This window comes from Chiloscyllium plagiosum, chromosome 20 (genome assembly GCF_004010195.1).
Source record: "Chiloscyllium plagiosum isolate BGI_BamShark_2017 chromosome 20, ASM401019v2, whole genome shotgun sequence".
In the NCBI taxonomy this organism is placed as follows: domain Eukaryota; kingdom Metazoa; phylum Chordata; class Chondrichthyes; order Orectolobiformes; family Hemiscylliidae; genus Chiloscyllium; species Chiloscyllium plagiosum.
Genome location: NC_057729.1, coordinates 25030119 through 25052828, shown reverse-complemented (window position 1 = coordinate 25052828; position 22710 = coordinate 25030119). Strand labels below are relative to the sequence as shown.

General features: G+C 39.0%; 1 protein-coding gene across 1 annotated transcript in view; it reads left to right on the top strand.

Moving 5' to 3' along the window:
* Positions 1-22710, top strand: part of jph2 (junctophilin 2) — a 103781-nt gene that overhangs the window by 67887 nt on the left and 13184 nt on the right. Inside the window, exons 3-4 of the mRNA XM_043710295.1 lie at positions 9235-9353; positions 18232-19169. Of these exons, the coding sequence (XP_043566230.1) occupies positions 9235-9353; positions 18232-19169 (1057 nt within the window). The remainder of the gene's footprint in view (positions 1-9234; positions 9354-18231; positions 19170-22710) is intronic.

Here is a 22710-nt window from a genome sequence, read left to right as displayed (position 1 = left end):
TTTGTGATTTAGCTTTCTCTGAGTGTTGTTAAAATTTTTCAGATACTTCTTGCTGGTCTGGCAATGCTTAGGAAGATTGGACACAGGAACAGGTGGAGACCATTTGGTCCTTTGAGACTACTCTGCCATTCAGTAAGATCATAGTTGATCTGGTTGTAACTTAGTAAGATCCTAATAATAATTCCTGACCAAATGTTATTGCGCCTATTGTTGCCATGCAATAAACCTTGTTATCAAAGTTACTTCTAAACTGTGCATCCATGTCTCTGCCTTGAGGGTCCATGCATGGCAATCAGTGTATCAGTTCTGGAAGTTGCTGCTGAGCATGACTATCTGAGGTTGCACAGATAAAAATACAAAAAACCCCAGAATGCTGTTTGTCATCTTTTGTAGATGCGTTACAGTGGTGTACCCTCTCTTGCAAATCATGAGATTTATTCAAGACAAAGCAAATAAAGTAGTGGACTGATTCATTTAACCCTTAACCAGTACCATATACTCAAAGAGGTTGGAAATATCACAATTATGAAATCAGTGAGAAAATGCATAAATTATTAATAATAATTGCACTAACAACTAGTTTGTTTGGTATAGTAAGATATATAACATGGCACAATAATTAGTAACAAAGTCAATAAAAAGTCAGTATATGCACGATGTGAATGACTGATGTTATTTACTTGTGACCACTTCTGGACACTCAGGAGTCTTTTATTCCTGAGAAGACATCCTGCCTTTCCAATCTTCTGATGTAGACCGGAAGCCTTGCTTTCATATTGTCCACTTCTGGCTTAGTTTCTTCAAGCATTATGCTGAAAACAGGTTCTCCAGGAGCATCACTTTATAGTATGAAAAATATATTGGTGCTGATTGTGTTTAGATTTTCTTTTACTTTGAGCTTTGCTGACGACGAGTTTCAGATATTTTGTGCTGGTTTGTCAATACTTTGGAGCAGGAGTAAGCTATTCATCCTTTGACCCTGCTAATCAATAAGATCATTGTTGATCTGGTTATGGTCTCAACTTCATTTTCCTGTCTGCTCCCCCTTAATCCTTAACTTCGTAGCTATCAAAAATCTAACTCAGCTCTCAGCCTTGAATAAATTCGACCACCTAACCTCCACTGCTTTCTGGGGTAGAGAATTTTATATACTAATCACCTCTGGGGAAAAAAAAGGTCTTCTAGCCATTTTAGAAGAGATACCTTATACTGCATGCAAAACAAAACTTTTCACTGTACCTAGTGTTAAATCTAGTGATATACCTAGACTCATAAATCAAATCACGTTTAAAAAATTCATGAGAAAACAATCTCCCAAACCCATCCTGTCTGGTCTCTTCAAATTCTGATATGTTTCAATAGGATCATCTCTTATTTTTGCAATCTTCCATTGTGCATATGTCCAACCTGTTCAACCTTTCTGGCAAAGATTAGACAGTCATCCCATGAATGAGTTGAGTAGACCATCTTTGAACTTCTTTGCACTTCATCTCAGGGAAAGATATAGCCATGTCCACAATGTCAAATTATTTGTACTGTGAATCCATGTCAATCTCTTTAAGGTAACATACTTCAAATTCACTGCATTTGGAATGGCTAGCTTGGACATTCTGTTGGGAAAGTTGTTTTCAGACGAGTCACTCCAATACTTCTTGACTCTTTGTTTTAGATAGTTAATGGGATTAATTATGAAGCCTTACTATAAGTCTGCATTAGTGAGTAGAGTAGTTTCTTTCTTGATTTTATGTTTTATTGAGATCTGTCTCTATTTAAACTTAAAAATACAAGCTATAAGTATTAAGTTATCCTGGAGCATTATTTTGTAGAGGAATAAGACAGTGCTATTTTCTGGGTCTAAGATTGAAAGAGGCAAAAATGGCCTTTAGTAGAGTGATTTGCTCTTCTTGTCGGATGTGGCAGTTTAGGGAGAGCTTACGGGTTACTGAGGATTATATCTGCAATAAATGCCATTAGTTGCAAATCCTATCAGGTCGAATGGATTGGTTGGAGAGACAGTTAGAGGCTATGAGGACTTTGCAAGTGCAAGGGGATGTGATGGATGGCAGTTATAGGAAGGGAGAAAAGCTGGAGAAACAGTCACATGGATGGGTTAACTCCAGGAAAGGTAAGAGAGGTAGGCAGTTAGTGCAGGAGTCTTCTGTGGCTATGCTCATTTCAAACAAGTATGCTGTTTTGGAAAATGGAGTTAAAAATCACACAACACCAGGTTATAGTCCAACAGGTTTAATTGGAAGCACACTAGCTTTCGGAGCGACGCTCCTTCATCAGGATGAAGGAGCGTCGCTCCGAAAGCTAGTGTGCTTCCAATTAAACCTGTTGGACTATAACCTGGTGTTGTGTGATTTTTAACTTTGTACACCCCAGTCCAACACCGGCATCTCCAAATCTTGGAAAATGGAGGGGGTGATGGATTCTCAGCAGAATGTAGCAAGAACAGCCAGGTCTCTGGCATCGAGATTGGCTCTAATGCAATGAGGGGTACGTAGAGTTCCAAAAGATTGATTGTGTGAGGGGACTGTCTAGTCTGAGGCACAGACAGACATTTCTGTGGCCAGCAGCGAAAAATCAGAATGGTGTGTTGCTTCCCTGCTGCCAGGATCAAGGATGTCTCAGAGAATGTGCAGAATGTTCTTGAGGGGGAGAGGGCCCAGCAGGAGGTCATTGTACACATTGGAACCAACGACATAGGAAGGGAAAAGATTGAGATTCTGGAGGTAGAATGTCGAGAGTTAGGCAGGAACTTAAAAAGGAGGTCCTCGAGAGTAGTAATATCTGGATTACTCCCGGTGCTACGAGCTAGTGAGGGTAGGAATAGGAGGATAGTGCAGATGAATGCATGGCTGAGGAGCTGATGCATGGGAGAGGGATTCACATTTTTGGATCATTGGAATCTCTTTTGGGATAGAAGTGACCTGTACAAGGAAGATCAGCAAGGCAGCCTTTTTGTGGAGCTGCAGAAGATGGGGGAGATATTAAACAAGTATTTTGCATCAGTGTTTACTGTGGTAAAGGACATGGAAGGTATAGAATGTAGGGAAATAGGTGGTGACATCTTGAAAGATGTCCATATTACAGAGGAGGAAGTGCTCGATGTCTTGAAATGCATAAAAGTGAATAAATCCCCAGGACCTGATCAGATGTACCCTCGAACTCTGTGGGAACCTAGAGAAGTTATTGCTGGGCCCCTTGCTGAGATATTTGTATCACCAACAGTCATAGGTGAGGTGCCAGAAGACTGGAGGTTGGCTAACGTGGTGCACCTATTTAAGAAAGGTGGTAAGGACAAGCCAGGGAAGTATAGACCAGTGAGCCTGACGTCAGTGGTGGGCAAGTTGTTGGAGGGAATCCTGAGGGACAGGATGTACATATATTTGGAAAGGCAAGGATTGATTAAGGATAGACAACATGGCTTTGTCCATGGGAAATCATGTCTCACAAACTTGATTGAGTTTTTTGAACAAGTAACAAAGAGGATTGATGAGTGCAGAGCGATAGACGTGATCTATATGGTCTTCAGTAAGGAGTTTGACAAGGTTCCCCATGGGAGACTGGTTAGCAAGGTTAGATCTCATGGAATACAGGGAGAACTAGCCATTTGGATACAGAACTAGCTCAAAGGTAGAAGACAGAGAGTGGCGGTGGAGGGTTGTTTTTCAGACTGGAGGCCTGTGATTAGTGGAGTGCCACAAGGATCGGTGCTGGGTCCACTACTTTTCATCATTTATATAAATGATTTGGATGTGAGCATAAGAGGTGTAGTTAGTAAGTTTGCAGATGACACCAAAATTAGAGGTGTAGTGGACAGCAAAGATGATTACCTCAGATTACAACGTGATCTTGATCATATGGGCTAATGGGCTGAGGAGTGGCAAATGGAGTTTAATGTAGATAAATGCGAGGTGCTGTATTTTGGGAAAGCAAATCTTAGCAGGACTTATACATTTAATGGTAAGGTCCTAGAGAGTGTTGCTGAACAAAAAGATCTTGGAGTGCAGGTTCATAGCTCCTTGAAAGTAGATAGACAAGATAGCGAAGACAGCGTTTGGTATGCTTTCCTTTATTGGTCAGAGTATTGAGTACAGGAGTTGTGAGGTCATGTTGCAGCTGTACAGGACATTGGATAGGTTACTCTTGAAATATTGCGTGCAATTTTGGACTCCTTCCTATTGGAAAGATGTTGTGAAACTTGAAATGGTTCAGAAGCTATTTAAAAGGATGTTGCCAGGGTTGGAGGATTTGAGCTACAGAGAGAGGTTGAATAGACTGGGGCTGTTTTCCCTTCAGCATCGGAGGCTGAGGGGTGATCTTATAGAGGTTTATAAATAGGCAAAGTCTTTTCCCTGAGGTGGGAGAGTCCAGAACTAGAGGGCATAGGTTTAGGGTGAGGGGAAAGATATAAAAGTGATCTAAAGGACAACGTTTTCACTCAGAGAGTGATACGTGTATGGAATGAGCTGCCAGAGGAAGTGGTCGAGGCTGGTACAATTACAACATTTAAGAGGTATCAGGATGGGTGTACGAATAGGAAGGGTTTGGAGGGATATGGGCCGGGTGCTGGCAGGTGGGAATAGATTGTGTTGGGCTGTCTGATTGGCATGGACGGGTTGGACCAAAGGATTTGTTTCCATGCTGTACATCCCTATGACTCTGTGACTCTAATTGCTTCAGACTTCTATTCACTGCGCTCTCAAAGAGCTTGGCTCAAGTCCTTTTCTTCTGGTTTCTATTTATGTCACTCATCAGCTCTTATACGAAAGGGCACTGAGAAATCAATATATTCTGTGCATAGTTTCAGACTGTTGCTTAAAAGGAGAAAGTAAAGCTCAGCCACACTTCTTTGGCAATCATCTTGTTCGTGATGCATTTCTGTAGCTTTCTGAGGCATTCTTCCTCACCTACCTTCTTGACTTATCAATCAGCTTTCATTGCATTACTGCTGCCAGGCCACTTTGTGTTCAGGAACAGCTATCCATCTCAAAGAAACCTAGAAAATAGGAGTAGGAGTAGGCCCTTTGAGTCTGCTCCATGATTCACTATGACATGACTGATCACTCCATGTCCTATTCCTGTTGTTAGCTATTGCTGCTTTCCTCTGAGAGGACATACCTCCAAGTATCCAAAGCAGTATAATTTATTTTGCATGGGTATGGCCACAGGGACTCCTGCGCTGTCTGCCTAGTCCTCTTTCTCTGCCTGGTGGTCATCCCATTTCGTCCCCGCCTGTGGAGTCTTAGTCAGTGGAGTGATCATTTCTTTGTACATACTGTCCATGATCTCTCAGCCTTGCCAATGCTCGCAGTGTCCACAGCCACCGCTCCAAAACTCAGGCTTCCTGGAGCTACAGCTGAAGACATTTTCTGCACAAGTTCTGATTCTGGGCACTGAAACTGCATCAGACGTCCTGTTTTGAGCATGATAATGAGCTCTCCTTCTTCAGTTGGCCCATCAAATTAAACCTTTAGATTGCCCTTAAAGTCAAATATTATTCTAAGGCCCTTCTTCTCTGGACCTCTGCACGATTGCGCTTACAAAAAAATCTTGTAACTGTTAAGCAATTAAAAATAGCATAAAAAAATACCCAATCTTACCCTGTCAGCTGCTTCCCCTTGCCCACATCAAGTTTTGAATCTGACATTTCCTTAAGAGCTCTGCCTCTAGATTCAGTGAAAGATCGCTGTGCTACTGCTTTTAAAGTGTTCCTGCCACTCTGCTCAGCTGCTCTCTACCAGGTAAGCCCACTCTTTCTCTCTCTCGCTCTGGCGCATTGTGCTTTCATGCTCTTAGTTTGCTTTCTTAATGCTCGCTGACTTTACACCTACTTCGATGCTCACAATCTCTGCCTTGTCTTGCCATGTTATGCCTTTTAGTGCAGACAGATAGCCAGGCAGATTGCCATGCTTGACAGCAATGAACAGTCAAGGGTTACCATTGCCTGCCAAAGGGCCTAGTCCAACGTCAGTCAAGAAAGGTGGTGAAACAGCCCAAATGAGTGAGCAGAAAGCACAGAGGGCAGGAAGGGTTAGTAGTTTGAGGGTATGTGGTGGTTTGAGAGTTATTGAGCAGGAGTGTGAGGTAGTAGACAGAACTGAATGAAGTTCTGAAGAAGAGTCATATTAGGCATGCAACATTAACTCTGCTTCTCTCTCCACAGGTGCTGCCAGACCTGCTGAGTTTTTCCAGCATCTGCAGTATTTTGCTTTTATCTTCCACTTCTTTGCTATATAATCACATTCTTTGGATCATTCAGGATTGACAAAAATTGTCTTTGGAATTTGGAATTGGTAAAATGGTAATATGTGCCATTAGGATTTCCTTTCCCTGGAATTGAGGCCGAAAAACTCAAACACTGGTGGGGCGTACAGTGTCTACAGGGTCAGGAACAAATGTCAACCTGGATATAATTATAATGGACTAAGTGGACATTTAGTCAATATAGTGACATTTGGAAGTGGCCCACTTCTAATTTCTTTTTCTCCCACTTCGTTTTTGATTCCTCACCACATAGATATGGGAGTTTGTGTGAAATCAGCAGGTGTTCTCTTGGCTGAGCTGCACACATGGCATTGGGAACAGTGTGAGGCAACAAGCTTTTGAAATAGCAGACTGCAGGCTATGGCCCCTGCTGTGAAATCTGCACAGTCTGGTTGTCCTAATTTTGTTTGCTTAGATTTATTCACATGCTAAATAAAATGCAAAAGTCATCAGATTATTCTGATTGATATCATTTGACAAAGAAAATTTAACGGAAATGTTCAAAATCATGAAAATATAACCAAGAACTGCAGATACTGGGAATCTGGAACAAAAGCAAAGATTGCTCGAGAAACTCCGCAGGTCTGGAACAATCTGTGGGGAGAAAAAGAGTCACCATTTTGGGTGCAGTGGCTGATCATCAGTTTCCCCAGCAATTTGTTTTCTCTTTCAAAATCATTTATGGTTTTAATAAAGTAAATAAGGAAGAACTGTTTCCAATAGCAGAACAGGAATTAGAGGGCATGGTTTTAAGATGATGAGCAAAAGAATCAGAAATCATGAGGGAAAATATTTTACACTGTGAGTTGTTTTTGTGATCTGGAATGCACCATCTGAAAGGAAAGTAGGAGATTCAATGGCTACATTAATGAGGGAATTCTTTGAATATTTGAAGGCAAAAAAAATTACAGGGCAGTGGGCAACAATCAGGGAGTGGGACTGATTGGAAAGTTTTAACAAAAAGCAGTATGAGCTATGGATGTATGAGCTTTGTAATTTTAATCAAATTGAGTTAATACATTGTGGCTTACCTATGCACTCTACTGAGTGCCTTCTTCATTTGCATAAATATTTTCCTTTGAGATAATTATCTGACCTCATGGTGAAAAATTTGGATTACTGGGTATGGCAATTGCAAAGTGCAAATAACCCAATAAAGATAAACATCATGCTGCCTAATTATTAACATGATGACTACATGCAGCTCATTGCTGACTGATCCAGTCACACTTCAGCTCAAGAGAGACTACAAATATAGGCCATATTGAAGCAATTTTCCCCAGAAATTGGTTCAACATAAAACTTATCCGATAATACTGATCACAGTATTTCCATCAATCTACAGTGCAAATGAAATTCAAAAGCACCTGACCTAAAGTTTACAATTCTCCCCCTTCAACTACCTATCTATTGGGAGAAGGAGAGAGAGCCCTTAATGTATGTTCAACTCAGAATGATTAAGAGAAATTGCTTGCATAACCTGTACAATCCATAATAATACATTGTGCATCAAATCAGTGTTGGAAATCATTTGGTGTCGTGATATCCCAACCTATGTGCTTCAGCACACATGTGGCACACTTATGCTAGTGTCCTTCTGTCGTGGCTCATTACATAGGCTGTGCCAATGTTCTGGCAAATCTTTATAGTTTCAGACTTATGTAGTGCCAGCACCAGCCAAGAAGCCAAATTTTATGATCCATGTGCCTAATGGAGAGTGTCAACTGCAGGCACCTTTTGCTGGGTTTTTGGATCTGTTGTATATAAAACCTTTTGCTTCAGAAAACCTTTGAATTCATGAATTCAAAATAACTGGAAAAACTGGAAATCCAATTTTCATATCTTGAGTTGCAATGTTCCCTATTAACAAAGGAAGGCAGAAAATTATACAGATTAATATTTTCATTATATGTAAAGGAACAGTGAGTGGAATCAGACTTCATATCACCATCATTTAACCAATAAACGTTTAAGTCTAGTGTTTACTACTTCATGTAAATGTTAATTAAATCATAACATTTAATTTTTTTAACCAAATATCTATTGCATTGATTTTTAGAATTTTTCTGGTGGGGGGAGGGCAATGTAATATAATTTTTTTCCTACTTATCCCGCATAGATTATAGTATTCCATGTGAACCAGTACTAGTAGAAATTTCCATACTAGATGTGGTTTTGAACTAGTGGATTGCAATAGAAACTTAATGCTCCCTTCTTCAATTTTACAGCTTGCATTACTGAATGCTGAAAAAAGTTAATATTGCAAGTTAATGTAAATTTAATATAAAACTTAGAAAAATAAAACCATACAAAAAAAAATGATGTAAAAGAAAATAAGTGTCACTTCTATTCATCAAACTGTACCAAAAAGAATAAAGGATAATGAAAAAATTAGTGGTTTTCTGAAAACAGCGTATTTTTATCCTTTGAAATAAATGTTTTCAACCAAAATGTTTTGCTATACACATGAAGTATTATTCAACATTTGCTGGCTAAATAAATCTGACTACATCATGATGACTTACTGAAAGCTGTATTTTTAACTTAGCGTCCATACAACACCAATGTTATTATAAAAGTGGAATGTATTTTATGGAGGTTTACCAATGGCTCATGATCAGAACTGAATGACATTTGTTTGAACCTAAGATTCTTCGCATGATAAATTCCTGATTTTTGGTCCCAAAACATTAGTGAGGAGGAAAAGCAACAATGAAGTTACCCAACTCTGCATTTCAGAATAGCTGAGTTAATAAAGATGAATATTTGTCCCATGGTGCATTATAATGATGCAATGAGATTGAGGACAATTGGTATTAATGATTTTAAGCACTGTCTTCTTTGGCATCCTTTTAATGATAATGAAAATGACATTGATTTAGTTAAGAATTATATGTTATTTTAAATTCTGTTTTGTGCATTAACTGTCTGTTTTTAAGTATTTTTAATATTTTCTTTAAGATCTTCACATGCAAAAACTAAGGCTGAAGCAGCAGACCAGGCTTCACAGGCTGCAGTTAATGAATCCAGTATTGCAAGGGCAATCGCCAAGGAGCTGTCTCCAACTTTTTACCAGCCAGGTATTTTTCTGATTTAAAATGCTATGAGTTATTCTGCAGATTTGATTATTCTTCCATAGGGAAAGAGGGAACTGTTAAATTTTCAGCTAAATATATGACAACACAATGGATAGAGTGCTCACTCTCATTGCCCTGCTTTATGACGGTGAAGAAGGTTATCTCAGAGTCCAGTGGGATCTTGTTCAGATAGACCGATGGGCCAAGGAGGGGCAGTTAGAGTTTAATTGAGGTGTTGCATTTTAGTTAGGGAAATCAGGGCAGGTCGTATACATTTAAGGTAGAGTCCTGGGCAGGATTGACAAACAGAGATCTTGGCGTGCAGGTGCATAGTTCCTTGAAGGTAGAGTCACAGGTAGACAAGATGTTTGGCATACCTATCTTTATTGATCAGTTCATTGAGTATAGGAGTTGGAATGTCATGTTGCAGTTGTACATGACATTGATTAGGCCACTTCTGGAATCCTACATACAATTCTGGTGTCCCTGCTATAGGAAAGATGTTGTTAAACTTGAAACGGTGTAGAAATGATTTTATAAGGATGTTGCTGGGGTTGGAGGGCTTGAGCTATCGGGAGAGGCTGAATACGTCGGGACTACTTTTGCTGAATTCTGAGGCTGAGTAGTGACCTTACAGAGGTTTATAAAATTATGAGGGGCATGGTTAGGGCGAATAGCCAAAGTCTTTTCTCCAGGGTATGAGAGTCAAAAACTAGAGGGCTTGGTTTAAGGTAAGAGGGGAAAGATTTAAAAGGGACCTAAGAGGCAACTTTCTCACACAGAGGATGGTGTGTGTATAGAATAAGCTGCCAGAGGAAATTGTTCAGACAGGTACAATTACAACATTTAACAGGTATCTAGAAGGGTATATGAATAGGAAGGGTTTAGAGGGATATAGGTCAAATGTTGGCAAATGGGACTAGGTAATTTAAGATGTCTTGTTGGCGTGGATGAGTTTCAGTGTTTCTCTGCTGTACAGCTGTCTGATTCTGTGTCTTCTTATACAAAGGTTGTGCATTGTTCATATCATTTCTGACTTGTTTAACAAGCTGTTTTCTCACAGTGAAATGCTGATTGGATTATAAGTGGAAATTCAGGCTTGTTTCAAATTCTGTCTAGAATTAAAATATGTAGCTATTGCTTGCACTCAGATTAGAATAAAAATTATCTATTTCCAAATGATGTTTTTCAAATGTGCCCAGATATTTACTTGGATCAATAATGACTAATGACAAGTGACTAATGGGATTTTTGAATGGGAAATCTGTTTACCAAGTAGTCGACAGGAGTTAACTGCAGACATAATTTACTTTGCTCCTGAAAGAATGGGAAACCTCAATTTTAGCTGCAGAAAGTGGGAAACTTCTATTTCATTTACAGATATCAAGAAACCTTCATTTAGTCGCAAAAGCCTGGAAGTATTGTAGTATTGTGAAGCAGCATTGCTTTACTGCACAGTCAAAAACCTTTAAGCAAAAGAAACTAAAGCAGCATTGCTAAACAGCAGATTCAATGGCCACACAGACAAAGAGAATACAACAGTATTGATTACACTACAGAATTAAATCTGGCCATTTTATCTCTGAATAATGTCAATGTTAGAGGAGAATAGTTGTAAGAGCTTCTTACTAACACCCACAGATGATAAGAGAAGGTAAAGAAAAGGTATAGGAGAAGAAAAGATCAGAGGAAGTAGAGGCAGGGTGAGAATGGAGATGGATGTGATTGACTCAAGGAACATTAATTATTTTATTTTCAGCTTTTCAAAACTGACCTTTCCAGTGCTACATTTGTCTGAGATGAGCATGAACTCTTTTTATTCTCATCAACTTTTGGAAAATAACCTTTAAAGCCACAATTTATGAGCAAGTGTTGTACATTTCTATACTTTTCCAATTTAATCAAATCTGTTAATTTTTCAAATGGGGTCTTTGCTTTTTTGACTTTTTAAATATTAGGATTTCTTATTACCTATTCAAAGTTGGCCAGATACCTAACATTATGTTTATAATACTGCAGTGCAATGCATTTTATTGTCACTATGTGCCATTTTAAATCAATAAAGAGACACGAATAAACTAAATGTCAAACCTGAATTAAATACAAGGTCTTCAATCCATTTTAATACCTTGAAAGATCTGGAGATGGACTAAGTAAAATAGACAGTAAATGACAGTCCATAGCCAGCTTATCCATTTTCAATAAGTTGACAGCTGGTGTAATGGCAGTCAATTTTTTTTTATCCAGAATGGATAGTTTCAACGTTGGCCAGATGGTTTAGTTATGACAGGCATGTATTTGAATCCCAGGCATGCAGCCATCCTGAAATGGAAATGCTGTTTCACTCAGTGTGTCAGTATTGAGCTTCACTTGGTTTCACAGGAAACCTTGACAGGAGAATTGGATCTTGAGTAATTTGTTTTGTGTTCAGCCAATAAAAACAATCACAGCCAAAGGAATTGCTTTTACTGAGGCCCTAGTCAAGGCCAAAAGACTTGTGTGGCCAGAGAAACCTAGAAAGTGATCATTCATTGGCTCCAGTTAGATTTAAAGAGAGACTTGCCTTATTTTTAGCTGCATTGCACTTTTTGCTATTCAGAAATGGAAGTTGCTGAAGCACTCTTTCAGGTATGATGCACCCATCATGGTTCTGCTTATGACCCAGTCTCTACAGCTTGGAATAGACTGTGTTCCTCTTCACATGTGCAGAAATTGATTCCACTCTACCATTCTTCTACTCATGAGATGGCCCATGTTAAACCTCAGAACTTTGGTGTTTGCTTATGTTTACCTGAACTGATATAGATAAGGCAGATTATTTATTTTATGGAAATTTCAATTGAAGTTACTCCATTGTTGACAGGATGCCAGTGCATTGTCAGTTTTTTTAAAAATTGTAAGATGCATTATTCATCTCAGCATGTTTTCCACATTATAGTTCTCCAGCTAATAAACTGAGTTAGGGTCAAGCAATAGGTAAGTCCATTTCATTCTGACCATGGTTTCTCAGAACCTGGGCTGCTACAATGATATTACGTGATAAACTGCACTGCAGTTTACTTCTGTGAAATGCTGAAATATTAGACATTGGAAACCTCCCACTGGTCAGTTGGTTTAAATTAACATATTTGCTCATATTATTTATTGTGTTCATATTACTTGAATAATTTGCATCGATCTTTACAAAGGAAGATACTGGTGCCCAAATCATAATGAAGTAGAAATTAGTAAAGACATTGGTTTGGTTAAAATTTAACAAACAGGAGATATTGAATAGACCGGCTGTGCTTAAAGTTGTGATTCACCAGAGTAGGATGAGGAGTATATGGTGGAAGGGAGCTTGCTAGTTTAAAGAGAAGGACAGCATCTTGCCAGATGGGTAGCCCTTGTTGTCAGAAAGCCACTCTGTTGGGTAGATGCTGCTCAAGTAGGAAGAGCTCACACCCCATCTGGCTGGCAGCCCATATTGCTAGTCCCCACCTGCTGCTGGTTGTGTATTGGCAATGGCAAGTTGAGCCCTCAAGTACCCTTGCTGATTTAATTCAGTGGGTGGGAGAGGGAAAGTCATGAATGTAACGGGGTCCCTTTCATGCATGTTCTTCCGTGACTATTCAAGTCCTTTTTCAGCCACTTGGGGAGGTATTAAATTCTAACTATCAGATTTGTTACTTTAACTGTTAGTCATTTAAAGCCCGACTGCTACTGAGAGATAAAAATATCTGCTTCAAGAACAGGATGGTAAATTATTTTGAGATGTAGCACTGCCTGCTATAGCCAAAGATAACAGAGAAGAATGGCTTTCTTGGAGAAGGTGACAACTGTGACAGCAGGAATTTCTTGGTTATTGTGCAAAACATAAATACATCTCCCTTCACAGAGATGGATTAAATAAGTACTCTATGAAGCTTTTCAAGCATGGGTTGGGATCAAGTTATGAAAATGAAAAATTGATTTGAATTTGATGAGGGAATGTTGTTATTCTTCAGTTGCACAGTTGAACATGTATGGAAGTGGCACTTTGTATGTGACCAATATACAGTGTGTAGTTAATCTTTTTGTTTTCTCTTTGGAAGTCTTGCTGTTAAAGGCCGATAAAAATATTTTAGATGAACTATTCATCATCATTTTCCACATCGATGCTGATGACATCCAGTTCTAGCTCATCACCAACATCTTCAATTGCTTGCCAGACCAGAATATTCTTCCAATTTAATTTTCATAAAACTGAAGCTGTTTTCCTCTGTCCCCACGTGACTTTTCTTTTCTAGCTAATAATTTCATCCCTCTTCTGGCAGTTGTCTGGGGCTGTACCAGACTTTTCATAACCTTTATGATATATTTGACACTCTGAGCTTTCAAACACATCTCTGTCTCATCACTGAGACCAGTTATTCGTACCTCCATAACAATGTGACCAAACAGTGTAAGACTTTAGCCAGAATTATCGAGCACCTGACATGACAAAAGACATGGATCAGAAATTTGGGAAAATCAGATGAGAACAACAGTGATGTATGTGATTCTCAATGTCAAAAACAAAAAAATCCCTATTCTCCAAGCTGTGTGGTGAAGGAGCTGCTCCAGCAGTTTAGGGGAGTTTTGCAGAATTCTTGACAAAAGATGCCACATAATCCTGACATTATGGGCTTTGTTCAATTGGATCAGACAAGGAAAGTATGTATGGGCTCTGAAGAGCTAGGTGAGCAGCAGCAGTCTTCTGAGGAGGAAGTAACATCATCTTCTGCATGATAGAGTATTTCAATGTCAGTCACAACAAGCCAGACAGAACTTAAATACCTAGTTCCAACAAGGTGCAATGATCACTCATTCATTGTAACTTTGAAGCAAACAGTCCCTTGTTGTTTGTTTATTCTTTGCTTTGTCTGTTGCTGAACGAAAATTAAGGTTTTCAAATATTTGAAAGCTTTCCAGTGGGTGGTGGTCTCACATTGAACATTAACATGCTCCTCTAGTGTTGTTGGAGCAGTACTCATTCAGGAACGTGAGTATTCCTTCACACTCCTGACTTGTGTCATGTAAATGCTGCAAAGACTTTGGAAAGTCAGACGTTGAGTTACTTATCCTAGGATTCCTAGCCTCTGACCTGTTCTTGTAATCACAGTATTTATTTAGCCAGTCTTGTAAGAGGTGTGATGTGTCATTTATTTTGGATTTTCAACTAGTAGCATGTCAGTTTTGTTTGTATCTATGAAGGCATTTAATGATTACTTTGTAAGCATTTCTGTAGACATTTTCAAAAATATCTTTAAAAATAGTTTGAGATGGATAGTTCTTGGAAGCTAATGGGAATTTTCACTTGAGAACGTTTATACAAGCGAAGAAAATATATAGTTCTACACTAGGCTTTCAGTTTAGAAGGTCAACAATAGTTATTTTTTGATCAGGAGAGATGCCCATAGTTTGGAAAAGCTTTTTGGTTTTCAGTTTGAGCAGTTTCTATAAGTCTTGGCTGAAGCTGGATGTGTAAGATAGTTGTACCTAAAGAAGGGAAACAGTTTAGAACTGTTACACAACAGGGTTATTTCAGTATAAGGAGTTTAATTTTAAATTTCCAAACCGGAGGTATTTAGGTAAAACTTTGAAGAGGTTATTCAAAGCTGAGAAAATCTACACTCCATTGTACGAAGGGTCAAGGAAAAGGGGATCAAGTTTTTCCAACCTAGAATTGAAGACACAGCTTAATCAAACCCTCTCTGTGTTAGAGAAGCAAGTTTTTCAATGGCATTCTGATAGCATTAATGAGATTGAATTTACCATGTGTTTTGAAATCTTTAAATTTGTATTAAATGTAAATACTTTGATTTATTCAATTTCATTTTCATTTATTTTGGATAATGTTTTATTATTATAACCAAATCAGGACCACATTATTAAAACAAAAGGAAAGAAAATATGGTCTATTTTGCCATCTCAGAGACCCTTACCTGTACTCAACCCATCTCCCGGACTTTGTCCCCACCCCTTCCCTAACTTCTCACAATAGTAACAGGGTCCCCCAGTTCTCACTTATGACTTCACCAGCCTTCACATCCGAAGGATTGTAATCTGCAATTTCTGGTACTTTCACGAGATGCCACGACCAGACACACATTTCCTTCCCCTCCCTTCTCAGCATTCCATAGGGACCATTCCCTCCGGGATGCTCTGGACGACTCCCCCTCTGCTTTCAATGCCTCCTAACACCCTCACGGCAACTTCCCATGCAATTGCACAAGATATAACACCTGCCTGTTTACGTCCTCCCTCCTCACCATCCAAGGCCCCAGGCATACCTTCCAGGTGAAACAGCAATTTACCTTTACTTCACTCAATGTATTCTGCTGCATTCACTGTTCACACATTGGTCTCCCTCATATTGGGTGACACACAGAAACAGACTGGGTGATTGTTTTGCAGAACAACTATGTTATGTGTATAAAAGTAACCCTGAGCTTCCAGTTGCCTGCCATTTCAACTACCACCATGTTCTCTGGCCAACATTTCTGTCACAGCCCTGTTGCAGTGTTCCAGTGAGCCTCAGGCACGCTCGAAGAACAATAACCTAATTTTCCACTTGAGGACCTTGCAGTCTCTAGGACTCAACATCATGCTCAATAACTTCAGAACCTGATTCCATCCATTTTTTAGCCACCCCACATCCATTTCCATTATGACATGGATTATGTTTTGCACAGTCACCCTTTTCAGGTACTCCTAAACTCATTATCTCATTATATGGGTTGCATTCAGTACAGTTCCCCCATTTTCTCCTATTCTTGGCTCTTGAGTGAGGCTGGAGTTGGGAGATTTCTCTTCCTTTAGGCTACTTCTGAGCTCATCATCTAATTAAGGAAAGTGGGTGAGTTCCTGCTGCTGGTTTAACCTCAAGTGAAGGTGGAATTTGCTGACGGGAGCACCAGGATGACTCAAAATGGAGTGACCCTCAGAAGGTTGAAAACTATTATAGAAATTACTGGAAAACCTCAGCAGGTCTAACAGCATCTGTGGAAATAAATCAGAGTTAATGTTTTAAGTCAACTGACTCTTCTTCAGGACTATCTCCTTCTGATTGTCAAATAAACCTCTTAAGAGACAACATTTACGTCATAAGCATGGTCTTTGCTGCCATAATTTCCTTAAATCCATGTTCTTTGGTGACCTTTCTACCACTGGAAACAATCTCTATTTATTCTTAACAGGCACCCAGCCAGATCGGTTTCCAGAGTCATAACTCTAGGACTTGGCAGATACACTTCACACAGTAGTCAACAACAATAAATGTATTTTCATGAGACATTTCTTGCACATCACAGTACCAGCCACTCATGCTGCTCAGTGCATTCATCACACCTCCATCATTCACCAGCAGCATTTGGGACTCATACCTATGAGTAAACTATTTTACCTCACACACATCGACTGACACTGCCAGCTTCCCGCTTCACATACCTAACAAAGCACTTCATAATGTTCAACTCTTATTAAATCTGCCCTCAACAACAACAATTTTACATCAAGCATCTTTAATAATCATTAATATGTCCCAATATTCTTTAATGAGTGATTATCAAACAAAATTTAACATTGAGAAACTTAAATAAAAATTAAGAAAGATGATTAGGGACTTCGTCAAAGGTGTTGCTTGTAATGAAGAAAGATAGAGCTAAATGACAGAGTGATTTAGGGAGGAAATTGGAATTGAGGTATCAGTGCTAAAATGAAGAAAATCAGGGATGTGTAAGAGACCAGAATTGAAGGGGCACAGAAATCTTAGATTATCTTAAATCTGTTATAGCACTGCAAGTGATTTTGGAGAGGCGGTGCGGATGAAGTCATGAATAAATTTGAATATAAGAATGTAAATTTTAAACTTGTGGCATTGCCTGACAGAACTAAGGTTGAACACAATTGAGCAGTAGGACAATGGATGAACAAAACTTGGTGTGAGAGGACTCAATGATGCAGAGAGCAATGTGGGACACTAGTCGGGAGATTATTAGAATAATTAAGATGGAAGTTAATAAATATGTTGCTAACGAATTCTGAAAAGGCAGTGGGAGTTTGGGGGCAGGTGTTGAAGACCAATACCTCAATTCCAATTTCCTCCCTAAATCATTCTGTCATTTAGCTCTATCTTTCTTCATTACAAGCAACACCTTTGACGAAGTCCCTAATCATCTTTCTTAATTTTTATTTAAGTTTCTCAATGTTAAATTTTGTTTGATAATCACTCATTAAAGCATATTGGGACATATTAATGATTATTAAAGATGCTTGATGTAAAATTGTAAGTGATGTCTTACAGCCCTAATAGTAACTTTCCCCGTCTCCCCCAGTCCCCTTTAAAACTGTAACATCCTTCCTAAAGTGAGGTTGTTAGAATTGAATACATTACTTAGGCTGAGGTCTTAGCAGTTACTTACAAAGAATCTGGTATAACTTGCTTGCTTTTTGTTCTGTAGATCTGGATTTATATTTTTGCAACAGAATACTCGTAACTGGAGCATACTTCATTCTACGTGTATTACTAGTAGGATATAGTTTCAAGCTGTATCTAATCTTCAAAATTAAAGATAGTAAAACTTATAAGATTGTTATACTGTTTTGTAGTGAATTTGTAATTTTGTAAAAAAAATTAAAATCTTTTCTCAATAAAAATATGCACAAAAAATAGTAAAGTCTCATGACAGGGAACTGAAAAACTGAGTGCATGTGGTATTGAGGACAGAAACTTGCTAATTAGATGTGGTATTCTACACTCAGAGGTTGTAAAATTAACTGTAATAAATCTTATTATTTTTGGACTATGCATTGTTACTATACTGAAATAATGTTGAGCAAGTCATGAAACTGTACTAAACAGCTAAATCTTCTTAATCAGGTCCTGAATATCAGAAAAGAAGATTGCTTCAGGAACTAATAGAAAATGGAGGTAACGTAGAAAATACAGACCAGGAGCCTCCATCAATAGAAGAACCTCCACCTACCCCTCCAGAGAGTCCTGGACTCCATGAAAAAGCTGCAACTCCACTTGAATCATCCCCTGCTGGCACTCCTTCTCCAAGTCCTTTGGAGACACCACCAGAGGTTAGAAAAATTAGAGGATCAAATCCCAAGATGGAAGACTCCAGCCACTTGAGTCCCGGCTACTGGAATGGTGAGCAAAATAAAAGTAACCGGTCAACTAGTCATCCTTCAACACCTTCTGGTTCACTGACCTTGCATGCTGAGAACAGGTCATCTGCCAATGATCGAAATCCTCTCAGGACCTCCAGTCTCCAGAACAATAGAAGAACCCCAACTAAACTGGAGGAGCAACTACAAAACAACTATGATTTGGACATAAAGCCCCTGGAAAGAATTGAAAGCAAGCCTAGTACAAATCAAAAGATCAAAGCAAGAGAACCCATCCCACCACATCAGCTGCAAGATGCTAAGTTCCATGACAGCTACCACAGTTACGCTGTGCGGACACAAGTGGGACCTCCACCTTTAGATTTAGTGGATGATGAAACTCCTGTAAAATTATTGCCAGTCAAGCAAGAAGCACACCCAGCAAAACCTTTAACACCAGAGCCAAAAGCAGAGATCAAAGCAAAAAAGCCAGAATCAGAACCAAAGCCAGTGCCTCAAGTGCAAGAAACCGTCGTACCACTTCCTAAACAGGAAAAACACTCACAACCCCGACCAGAATCCAGTCCTCAGTCCAAGCCTGAACCCAAGCCTGGGCTTAAATCCGTGTCAAAACCAGTACCTAAACTCATAACACAACCTGACACAGCAGGGAAAGAGGTAGCAGACGTGGCACAATTTGATCAGGTGAGTTTATCATTAGAGCCATGGGCATAATACATGGATTTACAATCTGATTTGCAAACTGTCTCCTGTGACACAATTTGGCTTTTAGAACAGCTGGATAAATACTCCACATTATAAATGTCCTCCTAGTATATTGTTACATTGACATTAAAATCCAAGCATGTTAAGGGGACAAGACAAAGCAACATTGTTGACTGGATATTAATTGCATACAGGTGGCAGGCGTTAACAGGGGATTCACTTGAGCTCCTATAAATAAACACAGAAAATGTAGTTGTTGGGTTAGGAGGCATACACAGTAATGTGTAACTGTAAATAAATATGCAAGTGTTTAAAGATTGGCTTCAATTCTATCCTCCACCACCTGGTTCCATGGAATAGAACACATTTATCATGCCAATAGTAGTTTGATGTATTGAGTTAAATGATGGATCAGATCTTTTACTATGTTAAGACGCAAGCTTGTACCTTTATGTTTTCCAACATGCGTGTAAGTGTGGAGAAGTTCCCTATACTCAATTTAGTGAAAAGTTTAGTGCAGTGGAGGCATACTATTGTATGAACTATCACAGAACAAGAATAAATTTCACCATGAATAATAATCTTCATGTTCGTAAACCTAACTCCATTAATCATTTGAAATCACTGGATACTGATCACTGATCAAAATGGTCTTTCTATTTGTTGATATACTAAAGATCCAGTTTCCTTAAATTCAGAGTAGGAAAGCATTAAAAATGCTCCAAGTGACTTAAAGATATTGTGAATGAGCTGAAATCTACAATCTGTTACTTCCAGCTCTACTGAAGAGCCCAGCACCAATACTGATTGATCAGAATAAAGTAAAAAAGTAAACATTAGGCTGCAACTGTTGACATTTTGTCAAGCTTCATGGAAGGTTTCTCTCAATGAGGCGAAGTGAGTTTTCTTGCATTAATTATCCCAAGCTCTACTAATTAACTATGCACCACCTGCCTATGGCATCCCTTGTCAGATACTAACCAAATTCTACCAGGAACTGGAGGAACTTGCCACTGCCGGGATAACCTGGAATAGACCAGCATTCCTAACACAGACACCATCTTGGAACCCTGACTGTACACCTGGTCATTAGCACTCTGGAGTTTCCTTTCACTGTCAGTGGTTTAACACTGCCCCAAATCCAGTACTTTCACAACACGGAGGTGGCACGGTTGACACTTCCATGCACTTACAACTGTACATTCCTATCCTAATCACTGCTTAAGCATCTAACCACACTCTCACCATTCTGTAGCTGTATCCTTTCTCAGAATCCTAACTAAGTGACAGATACTCTGTCCTCACTGCCCACTGTAATCTTATCATTATTCACACTGGGGACATCATGGACAGAAATATATTCAAATAGTGCATGGCATAAACTTTTATTTGCAAAAATCAATAGAAATCGAGCAAGTAGAGACTGCATTCCCTGCAGGTACAAACACACTGTGCTGGCATGCTGAGCAATGTCTGGTTATTGCACCCAGCTCTCATTACTGGAAACAGGTAACAATTAAATCCAGCTTAGTTTGTAGCACCTGACTCAGTTTGACTCTATCATGTACAAGTGATCTTCCTCCCGTTTGATATCCTCCTCCTTCTCCTTGGAAGACTGCTCCAGCTTTCTCACACTCTTAGTTTTTATCAGATTCCATTGTTGCCTGCTTCAGTTATACGTAGTATGACATGTAAGATTATGTAGCACACACTGCCCTGAATATACTCAAGGTCCCCACCAGCCTATTGTCTGCTTCATCATGACTTTGGTCGATGAACCGGCTACATTGCATCCACGCTTGGTTTCATTTGGTGGTGGCGGGGCATTGGGGGGACATGTTACATAATGGAATCTTGCTCCAGTTGATCAGAATAGCAGTCAGTATTGCTGAACGTCTCTTCTTAAATGAAGTAATTTAAGTACAGCCAGGACTTTTGTGATGCAGTGAATGTATGTTCCTATCTCTGGACTAGGAGACTCTGGGTTCAAGTTCACTTACTTCAATGATATGCAGTAACATCTCTGAGTAGGTTGATAAGAAAATATCTATAAGTATGCCTTTCTTTAGAGTCATAGAGGGTTTACAAAGGGTTGATTAGCTGGATGGCTGGTTTGTGATGCAGAGTGATGCCAACAGTTGGGATCAATGATGTTGCCGTGTAAGACTGTCTTTCTCAATCTCCCCTTTTCTGGAATGAAACCACGTCCAGTCATCTCTGTCTAAGAGAGCAGCCCTATTGTTCAAAATAGGACCATGGGACTTTCCCTTTACTTGACGTCTACAGCACAGAGTCAGTACTGGTCGAAAACAAGCACCTACCAATTCTATCTCCCATTTCCCAGCATTAGCATGCTTGGCATTACAGGGGCACATCTAAACACTATTTTCTATTTAGTAACAGAAAGATAATTTTAGATGTTTATTCTTCTCTGGTCATATTTGATTAAATTTAGAATTTATGACTTATTTTTGGAATGCCCAGAAAGAAATACAAAATGGTTAAGTATAAATTTTAACTACTTAAAAATGTTAATTTTATCATATTGGAGAAATTTGAGCTTCTTGTAAAATTATAAAGCTATATATATGAAATATTTCTTCTTAAAAATTATAAATTGGTGCCCATTATGTTGCAGATCTCCAGCAAATTGGTTGGGCCACTTTTGGAATACTGCATTCAATTCTAGTCTTGCTGCTATAGGAAAGATGTTGTTAAACTTGAAAGGGTTCAGAAACGATTTACAAGGAAGATGCTGTGATTGGTGGGTTTGAGCTCTAGAAGAGGATGAATAAGCTGGGGCTATTTTCCCTGGAGCTGAGGGGTGATCTTAGAGAGCTTTATAAAATCACAAGGGGCATGGATATGATGAATAGCTAAGGTCTTTACCCCAGGGTAGAGGAATCCAAAACTAGAATGCATAGGTTTGAGATGAGAGGGGAAAGATTTAAAAGGGACTTAAAGCGTACGTTTTTCACACAGAGAGTTGTGTATATATGGAGCAAGCTGGCAGAAGAAGTGATAGAGGTGGGTCAATCACAACATTTAAAAGGCATCTGGATGGGTATCTGAATAGGAAGGGTTCAGGATATTGGGTCAGTGTGGATGAGTTGGACCAAAGGATCTGTTTCCGTGCTGTATAGCTCTGAGTTAATGTGACTCAGCATTAATTATGAAGTTAGTATACTGTTTAAAAATCCAGTTATGCCTCATTTACATGATTAAGTTTATCAGTGGTTTTTGCAATGAGAAAAACAGAGGGGAAGTTCTCAGCAGTTCCTTGATTATTCAGATGACAGTCTGGGGATGCCTTAACAGCACACTATGGAGGAGCACAGTCCATATTATTCTAAGCAAACTGTCAATTTTAGAGGCATAATAACAGCTAATGCTGATAACTTTGCTGTCATTTACCATCGCAAACTTGTATAAAATCAGAAGAAATTTGATTAATATTTTCAACTCTGTAACAAAGTTGGTTGTAACAATAATAAATTTTGCTCACAAAAGTTTGAGGTAT